General features: G+C 44.9%; 1 protein-coding gene across 15 annotated transcripts in view; it reads right to left on the bottom strand.

Annotated features, from left to right (window-relative positions):
• LOC100119411 (protein lap4) overlaps positions 1-19,780 on the bottom strand; it is a 56,524-nt gene that overhangs the window by 20,655 nt on the left and 16,089 nt on the right. For all 15 annotated transcript variants that reach the window (XM_016985202.2, XM_016985206.2, XM_032599743.1 and 12 more), the window contains 6 exons: positions 3,856-3,934; positions 3,416-3,505; positions 2,998-3,118; positions 2,092-2,518; positions 1,075-1,353; positions 569-759 (listed from right to left, as the gene is read on the bottom strand). In XM_016985202.2, coding sequence (XP_016840691.1) covers positions 569-759; positions 1,075-1,353; positions 2,092-2,518; positions 2,998-3,118; positions 3,416-3,505; positions 3,856-3,934 — 1,187 coding nt within the window. The remainder of the gene's footprint in view (positions 1-568; positions 760-1,074; positions 1,354-2,091; positions 2,519-2,997; positions 3,119-3,415; positions 3,506-3,855; positions 3,935-19,780) is intronic.

Here is a 19,780-nt window from a genome sequence, read left to right as displayed (position 1 = left end):
AAAGGCTTGCTAACAGTAAATTCAATGACTTCAGTATTGCAATGAAGATACGATACACAAAAGAGGTCTCTCGCAAGACACTATGACATCTTCAGAGCCATACACTAAAAATGTTTCTCTATAATAATAAAAATCAGTGAGTAAATAATGGCGTGATATATAAAATTCTCGCGCTCTCTTTCTTTCTCTCGCATCAGACACAAGAAGAAGCATCATATCAGCAGTAGCAGTTGCGTGAGTGATCCTGCACGTGGAGCGCACATCATCGGCTTGTCGTTGTGGCAGTATAAATATATAGATAATATAGATAGACAATATCAAAAAATATATATAAAAAAAATTGGTCAATAGTTATAATAATAGTAGTAAAAAAAATATATAGAATGCACTACTGCTGCTCAAGAGAACCGTACGAGGAAGACCTCCGCATGCAGAGAGAGGCCGCTCGCCACAGCAGACAGGTGAGATAGTACGAGAGAGTATTATTGTTATCATTGTCATTGCACGAGTTGGTAGAGGATGAGGTGTAGGAGCTCGCGTCGTAGAAGACTACCAGTGGCCTGCTCACCTCCTTGTCGCCCTCAGGCGGTTCGTCCGAGAATTTGACGCTGTGAGTTCGGGACTGCTCGCGTTCCGACCAGTTCTCCTCGTCGCTGCTGCCACCGCCGACCTCGCGCATCTCGCCACCCGGGCCGGTCATTGCGGCTACATTGTTGCGAAGTCCGCTTGTGCCGACCATCATCCCGAGCCTCGAGCTCTCTGCGTAAATAGGATTCAAAAGTTCAGATAGCACTTTGGGACCGATAAGGTCTGCCAGGCGATAAGTCGCAGAAATAATCGCGTTTGTGTAACTTGGGGGCTGCTGTCTGGCGCACCCAAGTTATCGATTTAATCATGATTTTACATTTGATTCAATTGTTTTTTAAATATTTCAAATGATATTTATTTTTAAAAAAGCACCATCTATTGGTATTCCACTGCAAAGCACGAACCATTTGACAAGGTATGAAAATAAAAGTTCTCGAGCAGCTCGTGTCTCACGTTTAGCTGTGTATATTCGCCGAGCATACGTACCGTCGTTGTGATATTCGAGCTGGGGTAAGAGAAAGCACGTGAGCACTTCTTGGCCGGTCTCCTCGTCGACGTCGGTCTGAAAGGTGAGCATCGGCTGCGCCTGGTTCTCGCTCAGCCATACCGCCTTCAAATTCAGATTTATCAGAGAATACGGCAGATACTGCAGTCTATTACCGGAGACGTCGAGTACGTGGAGATCGGTGCACTGGCCGACTTCCGTTGGCAGATACTGCAGCTTGTTGTCTCGGAGCGAAAGGACGCCGAGCTTTTTCAAATTGCCTGTTGTCGTTGCACGAGACAGTAGTGAAACAGAGAAAGCAGACGAGGGAAGAGATGAAGTTTAATGGTTAATTGCCGCCCCGAACCGAATGCAAATTAAACTCGAACATTCGCTACCACGGCTGCACTCCAGACATGTCTAGAGTATAGTACGTGCAGCTTGCGTTCCTTTTAAATAGACGCTTTATTTTCTTTCCATTGTATTACTTTCATTCCAGTTGGCTATTTGAACAGGTTGATTGTTTTACGAGACGCTTCGAATTAGCTTTGCGGAAATTTAACCTCGTTGCTACGAAGTACTTTTACGAACATTGTGCGTACACGACGATAGGTTCGCCGGCTATCGCAAGTATCGAACCGTTAAATGTTTGGAAGGGAAATCAATAACCAAATACGATAAGACCAAATCGAATTGAGATATCTGCCACGGCCGTTGTGCCGAGTAAAATACAGCTGTAATATTGAACATTAATCTTTCACGTTGGACGTAGCTTTTTACTTTTGTCCCGTCGCATATGCAAGTGCAAAACTAGGTTTCCAACTACGTTTCGAAAAGTAATTTTGTTATATTGTTCGAACCTTTATGCAAGAATTTTAATTGAGCTTCCTGGAAATTTTTTTTTTAATTTCGCGTTGCACGAATTTATGAGAATCAATTGAAACAGATATTCAATATTTCATTATGGATTTTCAAAAAAGAGCGCCCATTCAAATAAATCTTATAGCAAAAATTCATACCAATTTCCGTTGGCAACGACTGTAAGCTATTCCTATCGACGTTGAGGTTGTTGAGGTTGACGAGGTTGCCTATCGACACAGGCAGTTCCAGCAGGAAGTTTTCCGTAAGAATGAGCTCCTGGAGGTTGACGCAGTTGCCGACATTGTGGGTTAGCACCGACAGCCTGTTCTGATCGACTTTTAATATCGTGAGATTTATGAGGTCGCCCAGACCTTCCGGCAGTTTCTCGATAACATTCTGCGAGAGGTGGAGATCCGTGAGGGACTCGAGGCCGCTGATCTCTTCAGGCAGATCCTCGAGTCGATTCTCCGAGACGTCGAGGCACACGAGGCTTTTGAGCTGACCAATTTCTGGCGGCAGGTGCTGCAACTGGTTGCTGTCCAGCCAGAGCTCCTGCAGAGATGGCAGCTTGCCTATGTGTGGTGGCTGAAAAAGTTTGACATTAATATTAATAAAGGTGCGGACTTCTACAGCTCTTTGGTGAGACAAGAATTTAATTTTAAAAAGCGAGTCGGATTCTTAATGCAATGTATTTTATCTTTAAACATTGATAATAATTTAGATTGAAGCAGATATATTTTTTGTCATTTACTAAAATAAAAACATTAAGAGGGTCGTCGGTGAAATATGTTTTTAAACTTTTCGAACAGGAAGCGAGCCTAAGATGCGAACTAAAGCGATAAGAAGGATTATAAAGTTTCGTAATAAACAAGGCAAGTAGCAAAATTTCGCTTGTGAAAATCGCTAAAACTCATCTCATCAAACATAGATTTCAACTCGCTTTAACTTCTTTCATACATCCTCGCACGAACACAACTTTAGAGTACAAAGATGAGTTCGTGAAATAGAAATTCTTTGCGTGGCACGGTGATTAATATAAAGTTTTAGATAAAAAAAGAAATTACCAATTCTTCGATGATATTATCCCCAAGGTCTAGCCTCTCCAACTTTTTCAGCTGCGAAAGACTGTCGGGTAATGTCTTGAGCAAGTTTTCCCTGAGCTCCAGCGACTGTAACGCTTCGAGTCTGAAAATAGAACGGGTGCGCACTGTTTAACAATTTTCTAAAAACGGGTCGGGTATTAAACTAGTTTGTTTCCGAGAAATATTTTAAACTTAGAATTGAGTAAACCAGATGTTTTCGTTCGGCTAACTCTTACTTACTGTGAACAATTTTATCGTAACAAAAGATTGCACTTAGATTTCAAAATCAATTCCTTCGTTGAAAGTTGTTCAGTTTTTATACAAAAAAAAATGAACCAGATTACATTTAAAAGAAGGTGCAAACCTATTTAAAATAATAACAATAGTCACAATCACTTACCCCCCAAAATTTGGCGGCAACTGCTGTAGCGACATATCGTTGAGCCCAAGGACTGTCAAATTCCTCAGCTCCACGAATCCGGATGGAAGCCTGAAAAGCATAACACTTTAAGCTCGACTTGAACTTTTTACGAACCCTCGAGCATGCTAGTTTTTGAATTTTAATGAGACGGTACTCCTAACTAGCTTTCGCCGTTGTAAAAAAAATGCGGATTGACTTTCGTATGTTCGACGCAAGAAAAAAATGGATGGACGAGTACAAGGCTAGAAGTTTTTACTCGTCGACTCATTTATTATTCTGGAAAAGTATATGTACTTAGTTTTACGTTGCTACTGTATGCACGATGTACTTTTCTAGCAACAAAAGAAGAAAAATCACAAAAGCAAAATAATATCACAACGCAGCTGAAAGACATGAAAAATTCATAGTAAAAAAATCACCTGGGTATGGGATTGCTGCTGAAGTCGGCGACTTGTAGGGAACGCAAGTTTTTGATGTTCTCCGGTATTTCTGGTATGTCTGTAACAGAGAGAAGAAAAAAACGAGTGAGATCGTAACGTCAATCAACATCAATTGACGCAATTGTCGTGGTGGCGCATTTTGTTGTGTATTCCCGGCACGCAGACGACGACACCTGCGACCGAGAGGTCTCATAAGCTAGGATACGTCCGGCAGAAGAATTCCGCGCTTCCGACCTCGAACTGATATCCGTTGCATAAGTCACGCGCGCGCGTACGCGCGACTTCCTCGAGGCTTTTTCACCGCGGCGGCGAGGACGATTGAATTCGCGCAAATAAAATGACACGAGATATGACGACGGATGCTGCTGTTGTAGCTCAGACGTATATATGGTCTTTTTAAATGCCTTCGAACGAGATTTGTATTTGCACCAGTGATACGTATAACCTGTAATATGCTGCGACGATAAATTTTCCTCGAGTCGTGATTTCGCTTCTACTCTCTGATATTTTATTTTTTCAATTTTAAAGTGTTGGGTTGTACGAGGAAATAAATTGCATGCAAAATCGTTTCCAAGCAACGAGGAAATCTTGCAAAAAATAGTAATTCTCATAAAAAAAGTTCAATTTTAAAGTAAGTATGGAGTTTTATATCTATTATTTAATAAAATTCTAGAATAAAACAACTCAAAATTATCATTAAAAACGCAGCATAATAAGTATTTTGTTAGCGCAATATTCTAGCCAGCAGTTTTATGAAACTTTTGCCTTTGATAAATTTGGTAGCCAAAGTGAAAGAAAAAGAAATTTAAATAAAAACAGGATAGTTCAGAATTCGCTTTCGCAAGATCGAATAAGGCTTCCCTCTCGAGTATCATCGTCGTCGTCGCGAAAGACTATGATGTTTTGAAAATCCTCCATTCATAAAACGTCAAGCGGGAACTCTTACAGCTACGATCAACAGAAGCCTCTTAAAAGTGAAAGAGAGATAAAGAGAGACAGACGAAGCCTCGTATACTATGCACTACGAGCGACGAGCGAGCCAAGGCGTGTGCGTGCATGAGTCAGAACCAGTCAGTCGGTCGGTCGACTACGCTGAGATGGGCGATCGTATATAGCTGTATTCGTCTACTTATTCATCGAATAAAAATGTCAATTCGCCACATTCCGATCGCCTCGCACAACAGCGTCAACACACACAGTATAGGCACAGAACAGGCTGGCTACTGTGTGCTGTGGACCACAAAATAAAACGAGTGTACGTACACGTTTACGAACAGTCCAAATCGAGCGTACACACATTGCAACGATCAATGGGCTGTGTAATGGCCAAGATATGTACATTATCAGAAACAAGATAGATCGCTTACCATACTTTTTTTCTTCACACAAAGTTGCTGTATTTCGTGAAAATAAATGAATTTCAAAGAATTCTGATAATGTTTTTAAATTGTATTTATCTTTCTCGTAGGTGATAAGTTACGTCATGATAAGAGCTGCGAGGCAGAGTGAAAATGTAAGTTTTAAATGGATTTTTGTATGGGTATCAGTGGATAAACAGCCCGGTAATCTAGCGGCGATACGGCAGAACAGGCGTGAAATTCTTGGTTTTCCTATTTCATAATCATGCTCGTAGTGTGCGAGCATTCCATTTGCATTATTCTAGAATGAGTTACACCATGAGAAGACCCAGTGTCGGCTACACCTAATATGTCTTTCTATGTTATTCGAAATAAGTTTTCGTGTGCATTTTAAATGTGCATACGCCTGAACCACGTATTATTTTCATAAATCAATAAAGCGAATACCTGTAAGAAAAGTGTATTTCACGCAAATATGATCTAATAAGAAGAATATGACGAGAATTTCAAATGGATATAATCAAAGACGATAAGCAGCTTGTGTGCCAATGAAATTCATGAATTTCATTAGAGAATTTGCATTCCCTATAGGTGGAGTTTCGCCGAAAAGCGCAGTAGAAAGCATAAAACATTTCAGAGGACTGTATACAAAAATAATGCAAAAAAAAGGAGCTCAGCGAATTCAATTTTCATGCTTTAAAATATTCATTTCATGCATTATTTTCAAGCTTGTTTTTGAATTCTTTGTCCCGCTGTATTTTCATTTTATTCAACAAGAGCCGGAAATTGGAAACAAGCGTTTACGTAAAATCTTTAGAAAAAGCAAACGCATATGGCAAACCTTTAAAAGATTCTCGAAGAAAATGAAATCACTAATTCCATCTACAGAATTCTGTATCTGAAATCTCAATAAACTGAGCATGAGCCACTCAACTCTCCTACTTTGAATATACATATTGTTGTTAGCTCTTTGACGCTTGTAATTGACTTTCTCTCCCTCCTATACTTGTTTGCTCGTTCGATTTCCGAAGCCCGCAAGCGCTTCGGTGTGCGGGCTTCGCGTCAACAAGATTTCGGATTTGTACAAATTAATTAAAATGTGTACTCACTGACGAGGCTCGCAAGACTAATGAGGTGCGAGAGTCCCGTGTCCGAGAATTTTCCCCACGCTAATTTCGTGCGTTTTGGTATACACGCATGGGGGCACTTGATGGTCATTGAATTTTGAGTATTTCATGTTTACTTACTAGATATTTGTTTAATGGTTTGAAAAATCGACCTCACGAGTTATAGACTTGCAGCGAACAATTGATTCAACCAAAAGTAAGCCACGTTCTTGAGAAACACATATATCTATATGCAGCTATCGCATGGAGCGTCTCAAAGGAAGCTGCTGCTGTCTGCAGCAATTCAATGCAAGGTCTTATTCTTCTTTTCTCGTTTTACGTAAGTATCGGCGCGCGATGTTCTTGAGAGACACTTGCGCGAACACTTGAGCGATTTAGAATTGCGATCCATCTGCGGAGTATTTTTATCCGCGTGTTTCTCAGCGTGAGGACGCGTTCATCCGACTGAAGCTCGTTTTCCATCAGTGCGAAAAAAGGATGAGTTTTCAAATAATTCATTTTCCGGAAGAATATATAATAATATATAATAATTCTTTTTTTTTAACATCGCGCAACCTTAGTTTCGCGTATAATTTATTTTTTGCCAACTCGGAAGACGAGATTTACGGCGCACTATCGAACAAATCAGCTCCCCTTCAAGTCTTAACTCAATTCGCCGTAGCGAATAACACACCTACTCACATCGAATCCGAAGTAAACCCTGTACTATAACGAAATCTCCAACTTCTTATCTTACGCTCTCCAAACTCCGCCGAGACTTATTCGTATAACATCAAGAGCTGTCCTCGTCTCTCTCTCTCTCTCTCTCTCTCTCTCTCTCTCTCTCTCTCTCTCTCTCTCTCTCTCTCTAGAAAAGTCGAAACTTCGAAACCATATCAGCTAAACGGCCTTTTCTGCTCAGAGAAACCACCTCCCATACATGTATATAACGCATAATAGGTCAGCCATGCACAGAAACAGAGCAGTTAGCGCATGTAATGACAGTAGAGTCCGGGCAGCAATTACAACAAACCGTGATTCCGCCGGGCAGGCATTCCCCTCTATATACAGATATACGTGTGCGTCGCGAACTATACCGCGGCAGAGCCTTTTTCTCTCCTTCCTGCAAGCGCAGTAGGTAGTCGCGCTCGCGCGCAGCGAATATAACCGCAGTACACGGCGAGCCTCGCAAATTGAGAATACCGTACGCTGCATATGGAATATATAGCGTGGTACGAAGAGCGGACGACGACGCGTAGGCACGCGTTTTATTATAGACGAGATAATATCGTCGTTGACGTTCCTTCTCGTGAACCTCGAAAGATATGGAGATATAAAGACACCCAGACTCTCGTCGCGAGAGTTTTCAGGCTGAAATGGAAACTCTAGGCGCCTGTGCGGTACTACGGACTTGAATTAATCTTGTGAATGTTGCTTCAATAAAGCGAACTGTTTTACTTGGGTGCAGGGTGTCGTAGTTTTATTTTATGGACTCTGCGCGCGAGAGTAGAGGGTTTCGTTTGAAAATTACACTCGCGCTGGCGCGCTTGAAAGCTTTGTCGACTTTTATACACACACCAGCGGAGTAACTTAATATTTCACCCGGGTATTTTTTTGCCCCCCTCAGCTCACGGTCTATGCGAAATGCTTGGATATCTCGTCGAGAACAAGTAGATTTTTTTATAGTCACCCTACGATAAATGCTTCGCATAATTATCCAAACGTCGAATACATTTTAATAGTTTATTCAGCTCCACCCACAGCTTCAAAAAACAGAGCTCGCGCCCAGTATGCACATATAACCCTGTGCGCACAGCAACGTCTCCTTTCTCGCGTGGAAACGAGGCGCCTCGGGGGTTTCCCGCTCGAACCTTGACACTCTCTCGCTCTGCATATACATGCGCGCACACGTGCAATATACGGCCGGTACCTTCGTGGCCGTCGCGCGGACGGCATTTCTCTGATTAACGAAGCGACGACGACGTAGAAGCGTCGATGACGAGGACGCTTTTACCGCGCCCGCGTTCCGTTTGCGCTTAATAGCTGGCCTGCAGCCGTGGGGCTACTCGCATGCAAAGACGAGGCTCGCGTGCATGCACTCGCGCGGCTTTGAATTTGAATTATACACCGGCCAGCGATATTTCTCGCGGAGGAACCTTTTAGAGGATGTATTTATGATGGGGGCGCAAGAGGAAGAATAACGAGTCTGCATTAGCGGGAAAAATTTCTCGTGAATAATGAGTGTATACTCTGCTAATATTCCGAAGAAGCGAACGAAGGTGGGGAGAGAGGGATCTCGCTTTTACATTACACAGCGATTACTATTCGCATGAATAACGAAGCAGTTCATTATTGTATTATTTGCGATGTTATCAATTTTGAGGAAAGCCTCCCTTCACACTCTTCATGCAGCTGATGCAAACCAGCCATGACACAATTTCCAAACGAAGTTTCACGCACCCTCGTCGAAAATGTCGTATATCAAAAATCAATAACCTTTGAATTAAAAAGCAATCGCGTGCTCGGCTCGCGCGCGCGTCGATAAAGCAGAGTGTTTAAAGCCCTGGCACATTATGCATCAACAGTAGTATACAGCAGTAGTGCCCAGGGCGATGATCAGCTCGTCGCCGCCGCCGCGGGCGAGCACGTGCGTATCTGTATGCAAAAGGCAGCCAGCACGCGCAATGATCGCCTCGGTAAGAATGCAAGTGCTGCCGGCCACAGAACTTGCTGCACAGTAGAATTGAAATTCATTGTACAGCCGACACGCGAACGCTCGGCTCTCTTGTCTATTTTTGCAGCAGCAGCAGCAGCCGCCGCTGGCTATCGGTGATATGCAGGCGCGCAGCGGCACACTATACCTTTTATTACATTAGCGATCGATTCGCCAATAATTATCCGAGTATCGGTTTTTTTGTTTTCTGCGCGGCGAAAGAGTATACACTTTAGCTGGCGCTTGAGAGTTTTTTTTCGTCGGGGATGTACGTGGGTTCGCCCTTTTTTTGTGACGCGAGGCGGGCATTGTTATTTAGATGCCCTGCTGGTTTACTTTTAGCAGCTTTATGTACGCGATATATGCGGAGAGAAATAATAATCCGTTAATTAAAAGCTCTCTCTCTCTCTCTCTCTCTCACGTTTATCAAGCTTTTTTCTCGCGTTATGAGCATAGAAGTGAAATTTTCTCTCGAATGAAAATCAAAGAGGACGAACCGCGTGATTTTCCCAAGGGACGCGAGGGCATTTTTCGCGCGGAGCAAATCCACCCTGGCGTGTGCATCGACGGAGTCCCCGCTCGCTCTCTCTCTCTCTCCCCCGTACGTTCCGCTTAGTGCTTCCCGCATTACGAGCGACCTACTTTCGAGCAACGCCTTCTCTCTCACTCGTGCCTCGTGCGTACGCACCAGAAGAATTTTTCTCTCTTTCTCTCGCCGAACGAAATAGCCGGTGATTCGCCGGTACGTATACTCTGCTCGGCTTCCGACACACCGTATAGGAAATATGCCCTTGGCACACACGCGCGAGTGTGCGAGCGATAAAAAAACACGCGGCGCGTATTTTCAAGAGCCATCAAACTTTCCCATACGCAAGCAAGCGAGCGAGCGAGAGATGATGATGAATCAGCAGCCGAGAGAGCAAACTAAGCGGGGATATACTGCGGATAAACCGGGCGGCACACACGTCCTCCCATATATTTTTCGCCGCGCATCAACACACGCGGATTTAAATTTCAATTTTGCCGGGCACACATCGCTGCTGCGGCCGCCCCGAAAGCACATCCACGATCGGGTCGGCGCCGCACGTACGTATACGCGCGGGAGAGAGGAACGATTTCCTCCTTCCTTTGTTTGATTTTTTTTCGCTGGTGGAAATTCTAGGTCGCTCTATCGCGGCGACCGCAGCGCTGAGCTGTTGCGCATACGCGCCAGCTCATTCGGCCTCGGACGGAGGGGTGAGCTCGTGTGCGTGGGTGGCTTAATCGGCCCCCGAAGTTTCATGAACCCGACGCGTGTGCCAGTGCCAGCGTCGCAGCTGGGAGAGAGGAACCTGTTGCGACGCGGATGACAACGACGATGCGGCGATGTGCATTCTTCGGCCGGATTCTTCTCGCGACGTCGTAATTCTTCGGTTTTTTTCGGGACGCGAGAGGACGAGGAGTTGGCGAAGCGTGAAATATTTTTATGGCGGGGTGGAAGAGAGGACGGTGAAGCGAAAAATTAGCGATGGATTCCTTTGATTTTTCATGGGTTGGATGAGAGAGAGAGAGAGAGAGAGAGAGAGAGAGATATTTTTTATGCTCATAAATTGGTATTTTTTGCGTGATGAGTCGTCGTTAAAAGGGCCGTCATGCGGCAGCTGTGTGCGCGGAGAGAGAAAGTTTAGAAAACGGGACACATTTTGTATAGTGCTCGTTTAGCGCATTTCGAGTGATCCGCTGTCGTTAGAGCGAGAAATGACTCTTACAAATATGTACTGAAAATTATCAGGATTTCTCTTTTATTTCAACTATTTACTGGAATCTGGATACCGTGAAATTACATCTAAATCGACGACTTTCCACATCTGGTTCAACATCGAAGCATCATATTGCGGAAAAAAGAGAGCTTTCGATCTCTAAAAAACTCTCTCGGGTGTAATTTCAAAAATGCACTCGCTTTGACGAATAAATCGTGCGGTATCCGTTAATTGATACTCTTTGCGGTTCGTTTGAGGTACGAGAGAGACTTTCATTGTAAATTGTAGGATTTGCGGCCGGGGCGCTCAGCTCGAGCGCGTTGCGCAATCAAAGTTAAAATTAGTTTTGCTCATTGAAACGAGATCCATATTTTTTCGCCAAGAAACGGAATCTCGTTCAATTAAAAGCCCTGTTTACTCGATCAAGCTGTCTTGTAATTGATTGAGGAAACCACTTGAGAAATCCAGCGGCTCGTTATTGTTTCCAGTGATTGCTTCGCCAAAAATAATTTATTCATTCTCGCAAAACGGCACAGACGGAAAAGGCACTCGAAAGGCGTGTTTTTGAAAAATTTCGCGATAAACCGGTGCAAATGGTGTCAAACTCCGCGAGGCACTTCGTAACAAAAGCCTTTCTGCAGAGGAAACGAAATCATCACGGTCTACTCGAAACGCACGTACATGTGCCAACGAGAGATTCGCGCGCGCTGAAGCCCGAGGGGAGCTGTGCAGTTACATGCAACTCAAATCCCAAACAAAAGTTTAATTGCTCTCGAGCAACTCGTTACCTCGCACGTGTATATTCTCGCGTATACTCGGAGCGTATTGCGCCCACGCGACGTAAAAGCCGAGGGGCTTAGTCTTTAACTCGATAAATCGTCGGCTGAAAACGACTTCTGGAACCGTGTAGAGGATTAAAGAGGGACGAAGACTCGCGTGTGTCAGCTGGAAATTCGTGGGCATAGGAATGTGCATGGGGGAACGCTATATAGCCGGGCTAATTACTTTTCGCGGTCGCGCACAATGTGACGGACGTGGCTCGTCATAATTCGGTCAGCTGGCCGCAGGAAGCAGAGTAGCGTTGTTGCCCTCCTCGATGATGGTCGTCGTGGAATTTCTATACAACAGTCGTGCCCGTATACGTGGGCGGTGGTTAGCCGTCGTTTTTGGCAGAGGAAGAACGAAACTGGTGGCGGCTGCTGTGTACACATGTACGTATACATCCGTCGGCTGAGAGACGGGATTAATTTCGTTAATTACTTAGCGGTCGCGCGATGCGGTTTGTTCCGTATTATTATAGCCCGATGATGAGCTCGGATTTTACTCGTACGTAGCGTGGCTTCTGCCGTCGTGAGTTATGAAAAAAGAGATCTAGTGTTACGTTAGTAGAAAAACACAACACACGAGGTTTCCGTGATTAGTGCGGTCGAGGAGGAAGTAATTTTCGCGACATTGCATGAGTGATGTAGCGATGATTCACGTTTGATTCATGGCTACAACGGAGCTTTGATCAGCTCTCTGAAAATAGACCGTATTAGTTCGAAGCGAACCGTTAATTTGACGCTTCGAACCGAACGTATAATGACTTGGTTTCGTTATACAGCGTTTTCGTGTGTGGGAACTTGACTTTTATACAAATTATACATCATGAAATCAGTCTCGACGCTACGAGATTCGTAATAGGCGTACGTGTCGCAGGAGCATCCGAATTCTCGCGCTAATCCCTGCAATTAAGATAATCACTCGCGCAGTCCGCCTCGCAATAGACTCAAAAATACTCCTCCAAACACGACACACACGGAGTGTATAATCGCGCTCGTTTACAAATGGATCAACGCTCGTAATTAAGCGCGAGACATATACCAGCGTAACCTACTCCTCAAAAAGTATGTCTCGTTACATAAAATGATGTAACACCACGTCAGCTATAGAGTATTACAGAGAAAGGAGGAAAAAAAAGTCCGGTAATGACTGGAGCCGTTGAAATCGAACGAATTCCCGATTCGATTAGATCCAGAGCCACTGCAACTCTATATGCTCGCGAGAGATTGCTTCCTGGGTGATTGAACGTAGGTATATAGGCGCTCGGTGCATGTGTAGAGCAGCGGCGCATTGTTTAACGACGACGATTATGCTACGGGGACAGACAATCGAGCGACCGCTGATGGGTTTTCTTTATTCACCTTCCCGGAATCGCTCTTGCGCACGGGGAGGAAAAAGGATGATCGATTAAGACTTTTTTTGTCGGCGTACCTATACTCTATACACGGCCTTGCGAAAAAATGAGTTCTTCGAATGGATTTCTTTTTTCGCGAGAAACTCGTTTTGTCGTGCTTTTGTGTGCAATCGGGAGAGGCGAGGTTCGCATTGTCCGATCATTGAACGCGCGCGTCCGCCAGAAATGAGCCGCTGATTAGATTTTCAATGTAACACAGGCTTGATTGCCAATCCGAGATCCCTGCGAATGGATTTTACGTAAGTATTTATACCTGTGCCGATAACCATAGAGAATATTCCCGTGTGTCACATTATTCGCCATATCAGGCACTATCGAGATACTTCAGACTCACGAGTATGACCTTAATGCGAGCCCGTGTCGTCTCGAGGAAGGAAGCGACTCGCTAATTCGAGACAAAGCAATTACGCATGCGCCCACGTCCTACTGAAGCTCAGAGAGAGAGAGAGAGAGAGAGAGAGAGCGGTGCGTGTGTAACCCAATAATACAGCAGCGTATGGCGCGGATCGCCTTATTTAATTTGCCGGCGGTACTCGCTGCCGACAGTGCTACTGCTTGGTATGCGATCGAGCATAAACATTCACCGTTATACCGAGCGGAAGAAGTGGGGATATGACTATATAGCCGGAAGGTTCAACGGGAGCGCGTTTGATGTCGCGTCGATAAAGGATGGTATATCCTACACCTTTTTGCGCGAGCTGTCGGCTGGCCGTTTAACTGCTTTAGCTGCAACCCTTTGGGCGTCGAGTTGCACGCTTTGGTATAGACAGGTTGTTGCGTTGGAGGAACTTTTTGTCGACACGTTGCTCGTTAATTATCCCGGAAAGCTCTGCGAGAGGGTTTTTATACGAGTCTGATGTTTTGGAAAGCCAATGGAGAGGTTTTCGAAGAGATACCTTTTGAGAAAGCACAGGAATTTCGGAAATTCGCGAAAGAACAGTTCGTACATCAAAGGGATTCATTGCCAGGATATATGCGAGTGCGAGGCATACCGAGCGCGAAACACGCTAGCTATATATATGCTCTCGCTCTCTAGCAATAGATCCGCTGTGCCAGAGTCGGCCCGCTTCCTCTCTCATCTGCAAACACGTTTTAAATTCCAAATAAACTAGCTTCATCTCGACTCGTCACTCTTTCTCTTTGATCGTCTATTTTTCGAACGTCACTGGGCTTATTACATGAGTCTCTCTGTGTGTGTGTGTGTTCGAGCAGCAGTTTTACATTTCGCATACCCACATACATCACGAATACTCGTGTTTGTTATTATTCAACAAAGGTAATTGATTTACGGCTTCGGCATCCTTCGCATTCGGCACTTATTTCAAAAATAATTTTCTATATTTGAAATCGACGTACGAGGAAGTATATACGTGTAAAGTAACTGAAGATCCGCACGCGCTATATAATTAAATTAATATATTTCTCGTTGCTAGCTACTGAATTCATTCGGTACACACCGAAACTTACGACTATCGACCGCGGGACTGTCTGTTTTCGCACACTGCTGGTATAGTTCTGCAGGAGAGCAAGTTAGATGAGAGAACTTGCCACCGAACTTCGTATAATGCAATAGAAAAAGGGGTCGACGAGAAAGTTTCATTAATTTATCTAACTAGAGTAAGTACAAGGGTTGTGTAGCCCGGTTTGTTGAATAATAATTTTTACTCGTCGACAGCAGCTTGTCGATGTACCGCCGAGTACTGCAAGAGCCAATATAATTAAAGAAGGAAAGGAAAACAACGTTCACTGCTGCGGCTCTCGAAATTGTTCACATCATCAAACACAGACACAGACATTTTCCTCTCGCGCGAATACTGTGTATAAAAAGTGAGTATGCAACCTTGAGCGTCGCGTGCGCGAAGACAAAGCAAAATGCGCGCGTCGTATCCGTGACAACCGTCGTCGCTGGAAAACCAGGTTAAGGAGCCACGTTGCGAGAAAGAGAGGGTGTCCCTGCTGCTACTGCTATTTTGCCGCTGTGATAAGACGAAGACGGTTTCCTGCAGTGCTGTCTCGCGACGACTTTTCTCGCTGTCGCCTGATGTGTGTAAGCTTAAAATGCGGGACGTATATAGAGAGAGATTGCGCTGCTACATACTAGTTTTAGTGCGGAACTATATTTGGTAGTTTTGATACTCGACTTCCGAGTGTGCGCTGACAAAAATCATGGTGGACTTTAAGTATGCACGAACGGTATTATTTAGATATATCTTTAAATATGAAATAGCTAAACGCGATAATGAGATACGTGTACTAACAGCCGAAATAGTTAACCAGTTATCGATGGTTAAACAAACTCCAAAACAGGCAATAATGTTGCTCCGTATTTATTTAGGATTTTGACTCTATCAACACATTTCGATGTTGGTTCTAGGAAATTGAACATACCTATATAGCCCGCACTATATACACACACGTCTCTATATAACGGCGATGTATGAGCATCGCTGAAATGAACGTTCGTCCGGCGCAGGCACGGGTCTGGAATTTTAATAATTTATCGACGGGGAAAATTAATTTCAGCGCGCGGTTTCTCGAGAATCCAATATATACTTGCTTCGTTTATTCTATCTGGGCCAAAACTCTACCGTGCACGGAAATTATTGTACTCTTAAAATACACAATATTTACTTTGCGTTTATATTGAATATCGTATATGTGTACATCTATTAAAATCAATCAAAAACTCGCGACGCAAAAAGGCGAGAGGAAAATCAATCGCTTTACTCATACACATAAATTGTATTCGAGCATTTATACACGCTCGCACGTCAAAAAGAGCCACACGGCTACTCTCGCGCTCATACTTGACAAACTGAAGCTCGGAACAACACGAAGTCACGTAACGTGTCGGCCAAATTTTCAACGAACTATACGACGGCCAACAACTCGGCTACAAGTAACGTAGCAAACTTTGGACGAGCGATTCGCGTCTCTCGCTTCCAGTTCGCCAATCGATATTATACGCGAGGATCTATCAGGCTCTATAGAGCTACGTCAATTTGCCGATAACGCGCAGCGAGAGAGAGAGAGAGAGAGAGAGAGAGAGAGAGAGAGAGAGAGAGAGAGAGAGAGAGAGAATGAGAGGGACAATAACACAGAGACGTAGAGCTGTGACAATATACGCTCTCGCGCCGCGTTTCTCCCGTTTGTCATAATAGCCGTACGCGCGCGCACATCCCAAATTGACCTATTTGCTCTGAGAGAGAGAGAGAGAGAGAGAGGAGCTTACACCGGCGGCCAAGATACTCAACAGTTTAACAAGCACTTTACAGGCTGCACGACTTCCGTAATATACCGCAGAAGTTACACGCGATGCAGCCGAGAGCGTTTAGCCCGTAAATCAGCGCCGCAGGAGTAAGCTAAAAACCAGCTGTGTACGGTATAATGCCCTTTACAGTTAAAGCTCCCCACTCTCTCTCTCTCTCTCTCTCTCTCTCTCTCTCTCTCTCTCTCTCTCTCTCTCGTATAATGATTTCGCGATGGTACACACCGTATATAATACGATTTCCTCCCGCGAGAGGCGAATTCGCCTCAAGCGCACGGATCCCATAAAGCCCTATGTACGTGAAATACCCGAGCACTAATAAAGCAAAGCGTCTTCTGCTGCTCTCGATATAACAGCTCAGAGTTTACGGGAGAAGTCCATTAACCGCGAGCGGCGGTTAATGCATCGACAAGTGCGCGAAAGAGAAACAAAGCGTATTGTATACGCGCGGCGCAAGGTGCGTTGCGGCGGCGGCGGCGGCGCAAAAATGAGGGAGAGAGGAAGTGCGAACGCACGCGCGGGGGATATATATGTTGTATAAACAGGAGGAGGAAGCAGCGGGAACGCGCACGTCTCACGCTGAGCCATGCGAACACTTCGTTCGCGCCTCATTGTTTCTACACTACTACGCTATACAGTCGTCTCTCTCGTCCCTTTATTCTCCTCTCTCGTCGCTCGTTACGCATACACACATACCTAGAATCTCGGCGTGAGCTGCAGTAGTCATGGACAAACGAAACACTTATCTCTCTCTCTCTCTCTCTCACATTGCTTCTCAGATGGAGAGCCACAGATATGCCGGGCGGAGAGAATGAAATTAATGTCACCGAGATTTACCTGCACGTACGCGGGGGGTTCCTTTCTTTTTTTAATACACGCGATATCCCTCCTATCTACTCGAGGAAATCTTTACGTCTGCATTACGGTGCCTGCTGTAACGCCGTGATAAGAGAGAAGAACATCAATTTTTTTGACGTCTCAGTCCAGCGCGATTCACATCAGCAACAAATTACTCCAGTCTCCTGGAAATAATGATATTCATGAATTTTCCGGACGAGCGCGCTTACAAATTCCAAGCTTTACAGCGCTCAGCTGGCATTATACGTCAGGGAGAAAATAAACGAATTTCCAGCAGTGGCAAATCCATTTCCGTCCCTTCTGCAACCGAGGTCCATCACGCCCGCGAGCGCAAATAAGGTTAGAGGCTCGAGAAAACGAGCACGTACGTCACTTCCTATACACACTCGCGTTTACTGCTGGATAGTACGTGTGTGTATGTGTAAAAGAGAGAACGACGTCACGCGGAGAAGCGACAGTAGGGCCGGCGCGCATCTAGATTCCAGGGTGCAGTCACCCTTGCATTTCCGGCGGTGCGGCCGAGGCCTCTTGAAATAACGCCGCGTGCGCGAGCGCCGATTCCATTTTCAGAAGACGAGTAGTATACGCTTCTTGCCCCGGGAATAAAAGCGACGCCGCGAGGAGGAGGTGGGGAGGGCCAGCCAAGCGAGAAGAAAAAAAGAACAAGAGTTGGATGAGACTTTTGATCAAGCGGCGGCTATTTAGAAAGCGTTTTAACTTTTCAATTTTCCTCTCTTTTGATGGCTTTTTCTTGTATAGAAGCTCATGGTCTGACCTTTGCCGCTTTTAGTATATATATAGGTAATAGGTGTATCACCGCGCGTTTGTTAAAATTAACAGGCTATACAGCAGTGATTCAGTGCGCGGCGGTTCATCAATTTTCTAGCAGTAGTCGTAAAGCGCCTGAGCTGAGGCGAACGTTTATTAAGTTCTTTATTTCCAGGTCGCGATGACAGCCGTAACGTCTGTTACATTGTCGGACGTTTCGCCTTGGCATTGGACAGCTATGCTGCACGAGTGAAACAAAAAAAAAAATCACAAATTACAGGCTCGATGTACAGTTGTACGGACGTGTAATCTAACCATCAACTGAGATTTTTCTCAGCGAGGCATAAAGATAAGACAAATTCAATCTTCCGTCCCGGCAAACTCGCTCTCTGCCTGACAAAGTTCCTATATTTAATACCTCCCGCGAGAGCAACTAATTTTCCTTAATCCAAAGTCTCGAGAAAGTAAAACTCGCGCGAGAGAAGAAGGAACTTTGAAAAAAAAGCAGAGAGCGTTTCATTACACCCACGCCGACTACTGCAGGCTCACGAGCACTTCTCTGAATTCGAAATTACCCGCGTCTGCGGAGCGATTGGATTTACGAGCTCAGGCGGATATTTTTTTATACGCGCAGCGATAAGTTCGGACGTAAAACGCGCGCGCGCGAGATTGTACTCTGTGCTCTCCTGACGCCTGTGCGTCTGTTTCGCAAATCGTTCGCTTAATTAGAACGTTGAATGACTTCATTCAGCGGCAATATGTAGATCGTCCGGTATTTCTAGACTCAGTATTTACGTTACCCACTTTCGATGTGTGTATGAGCGACGGCAACTATGACGGCGGCGGTGGCTATCCCCAATGGGCATTAATAGTTAAATTAGCTTTCATAATTCTAATGAGCGCGGAGTCTCTCGGGAGCGGCGTTACTCGATCGTAAACGATCGTTGATCCACATTCCTTTCATAGCTTCATAAACTCTCCGCGCTCGCGATACAAAATATGCGGGATGCGCGCTTCGCGCTCATTAACCGGCGCCGCTGTGATGCTCCATACACTGCGCGGCTCGTTTATGAATTTATTGCGTACCTCTGCCGACGCTTTATGACGGAGTGCGATTATTTCATGAAGTGCAGCGATTTGTTAGTCGATTGAGTCTGAAAACGAAGCGTTATTTCTTCGGAAAGTGAAACGTGCAGATTTAAAAAATACCGCCCACCCGCTCGGGTTCAATAGCGGACGGAAGAGGAGGAGGAGAGGAGCGAAAGCAATTTCTTCAACGAATGAAAAGCAGATGAATAGGAAAAAGTGGGCCGACTAGGGGAACAGCATCAGCAGCCGGGAATGCCTCGCTCGTGATATTAAATTATCCATCTAATCGTGAGTCAGAGAGAGAAGACGAATTTTATTAGCGAGTCTCCCTTTCTCTCTCTTTCGTCTACCGCGCCAGTGTGCCGACGTATAATAAATTCGAGCGCTGATTGCCGGGAAAAGAAAGCGAAATTGCGAATTAGCGGCGCGACAAGAACTAAATCAGGCTTGAATGGATTAATTTCGAGAGCTTTGCGCCGAGAGTTGGCTTTGGCTCCGCGCCGGCGATATTCACTCGCGCGTATTATACCCGTGAGAAAAACAGGGCCAGAACTACGACTCGCGCGAGAGGCCTTTTCAGCGCGCAAACTTTGTCTGCCAGTGTTTTTTTTTCGTCGTTCGTAGATCTACTGTTTATATTCCGTGTGGCACGTGTATGTACAGCAGATTGTCGAAAAAAGTTTCGCGGCTGTAAACTTTTTGTCGTTTCGCTCCACGTTTAATTATATACCGATAAGTTTGCCGAGCGCTGCTGTACACGATTTAATCT

This window comes from Nasonia vitripennis, chromosome 4, assembly GCF_009193385.2.
Source record: "Nasonia vitripennis strain AsymCx chromosome 4, Nvit_psr_1.1, whole genome shotgun sequence".
Taxonomy (NCBI): domain Eukaryota; kingdom Metazoa; phylum Arthropoda; class Insecta; order Hymenoptera; family Pteromalidae; genus Nasonia; species Nasonia vitripennis.
This window is presented reverse-complemented; position numbering and strand designations above follow the sequence as displayed.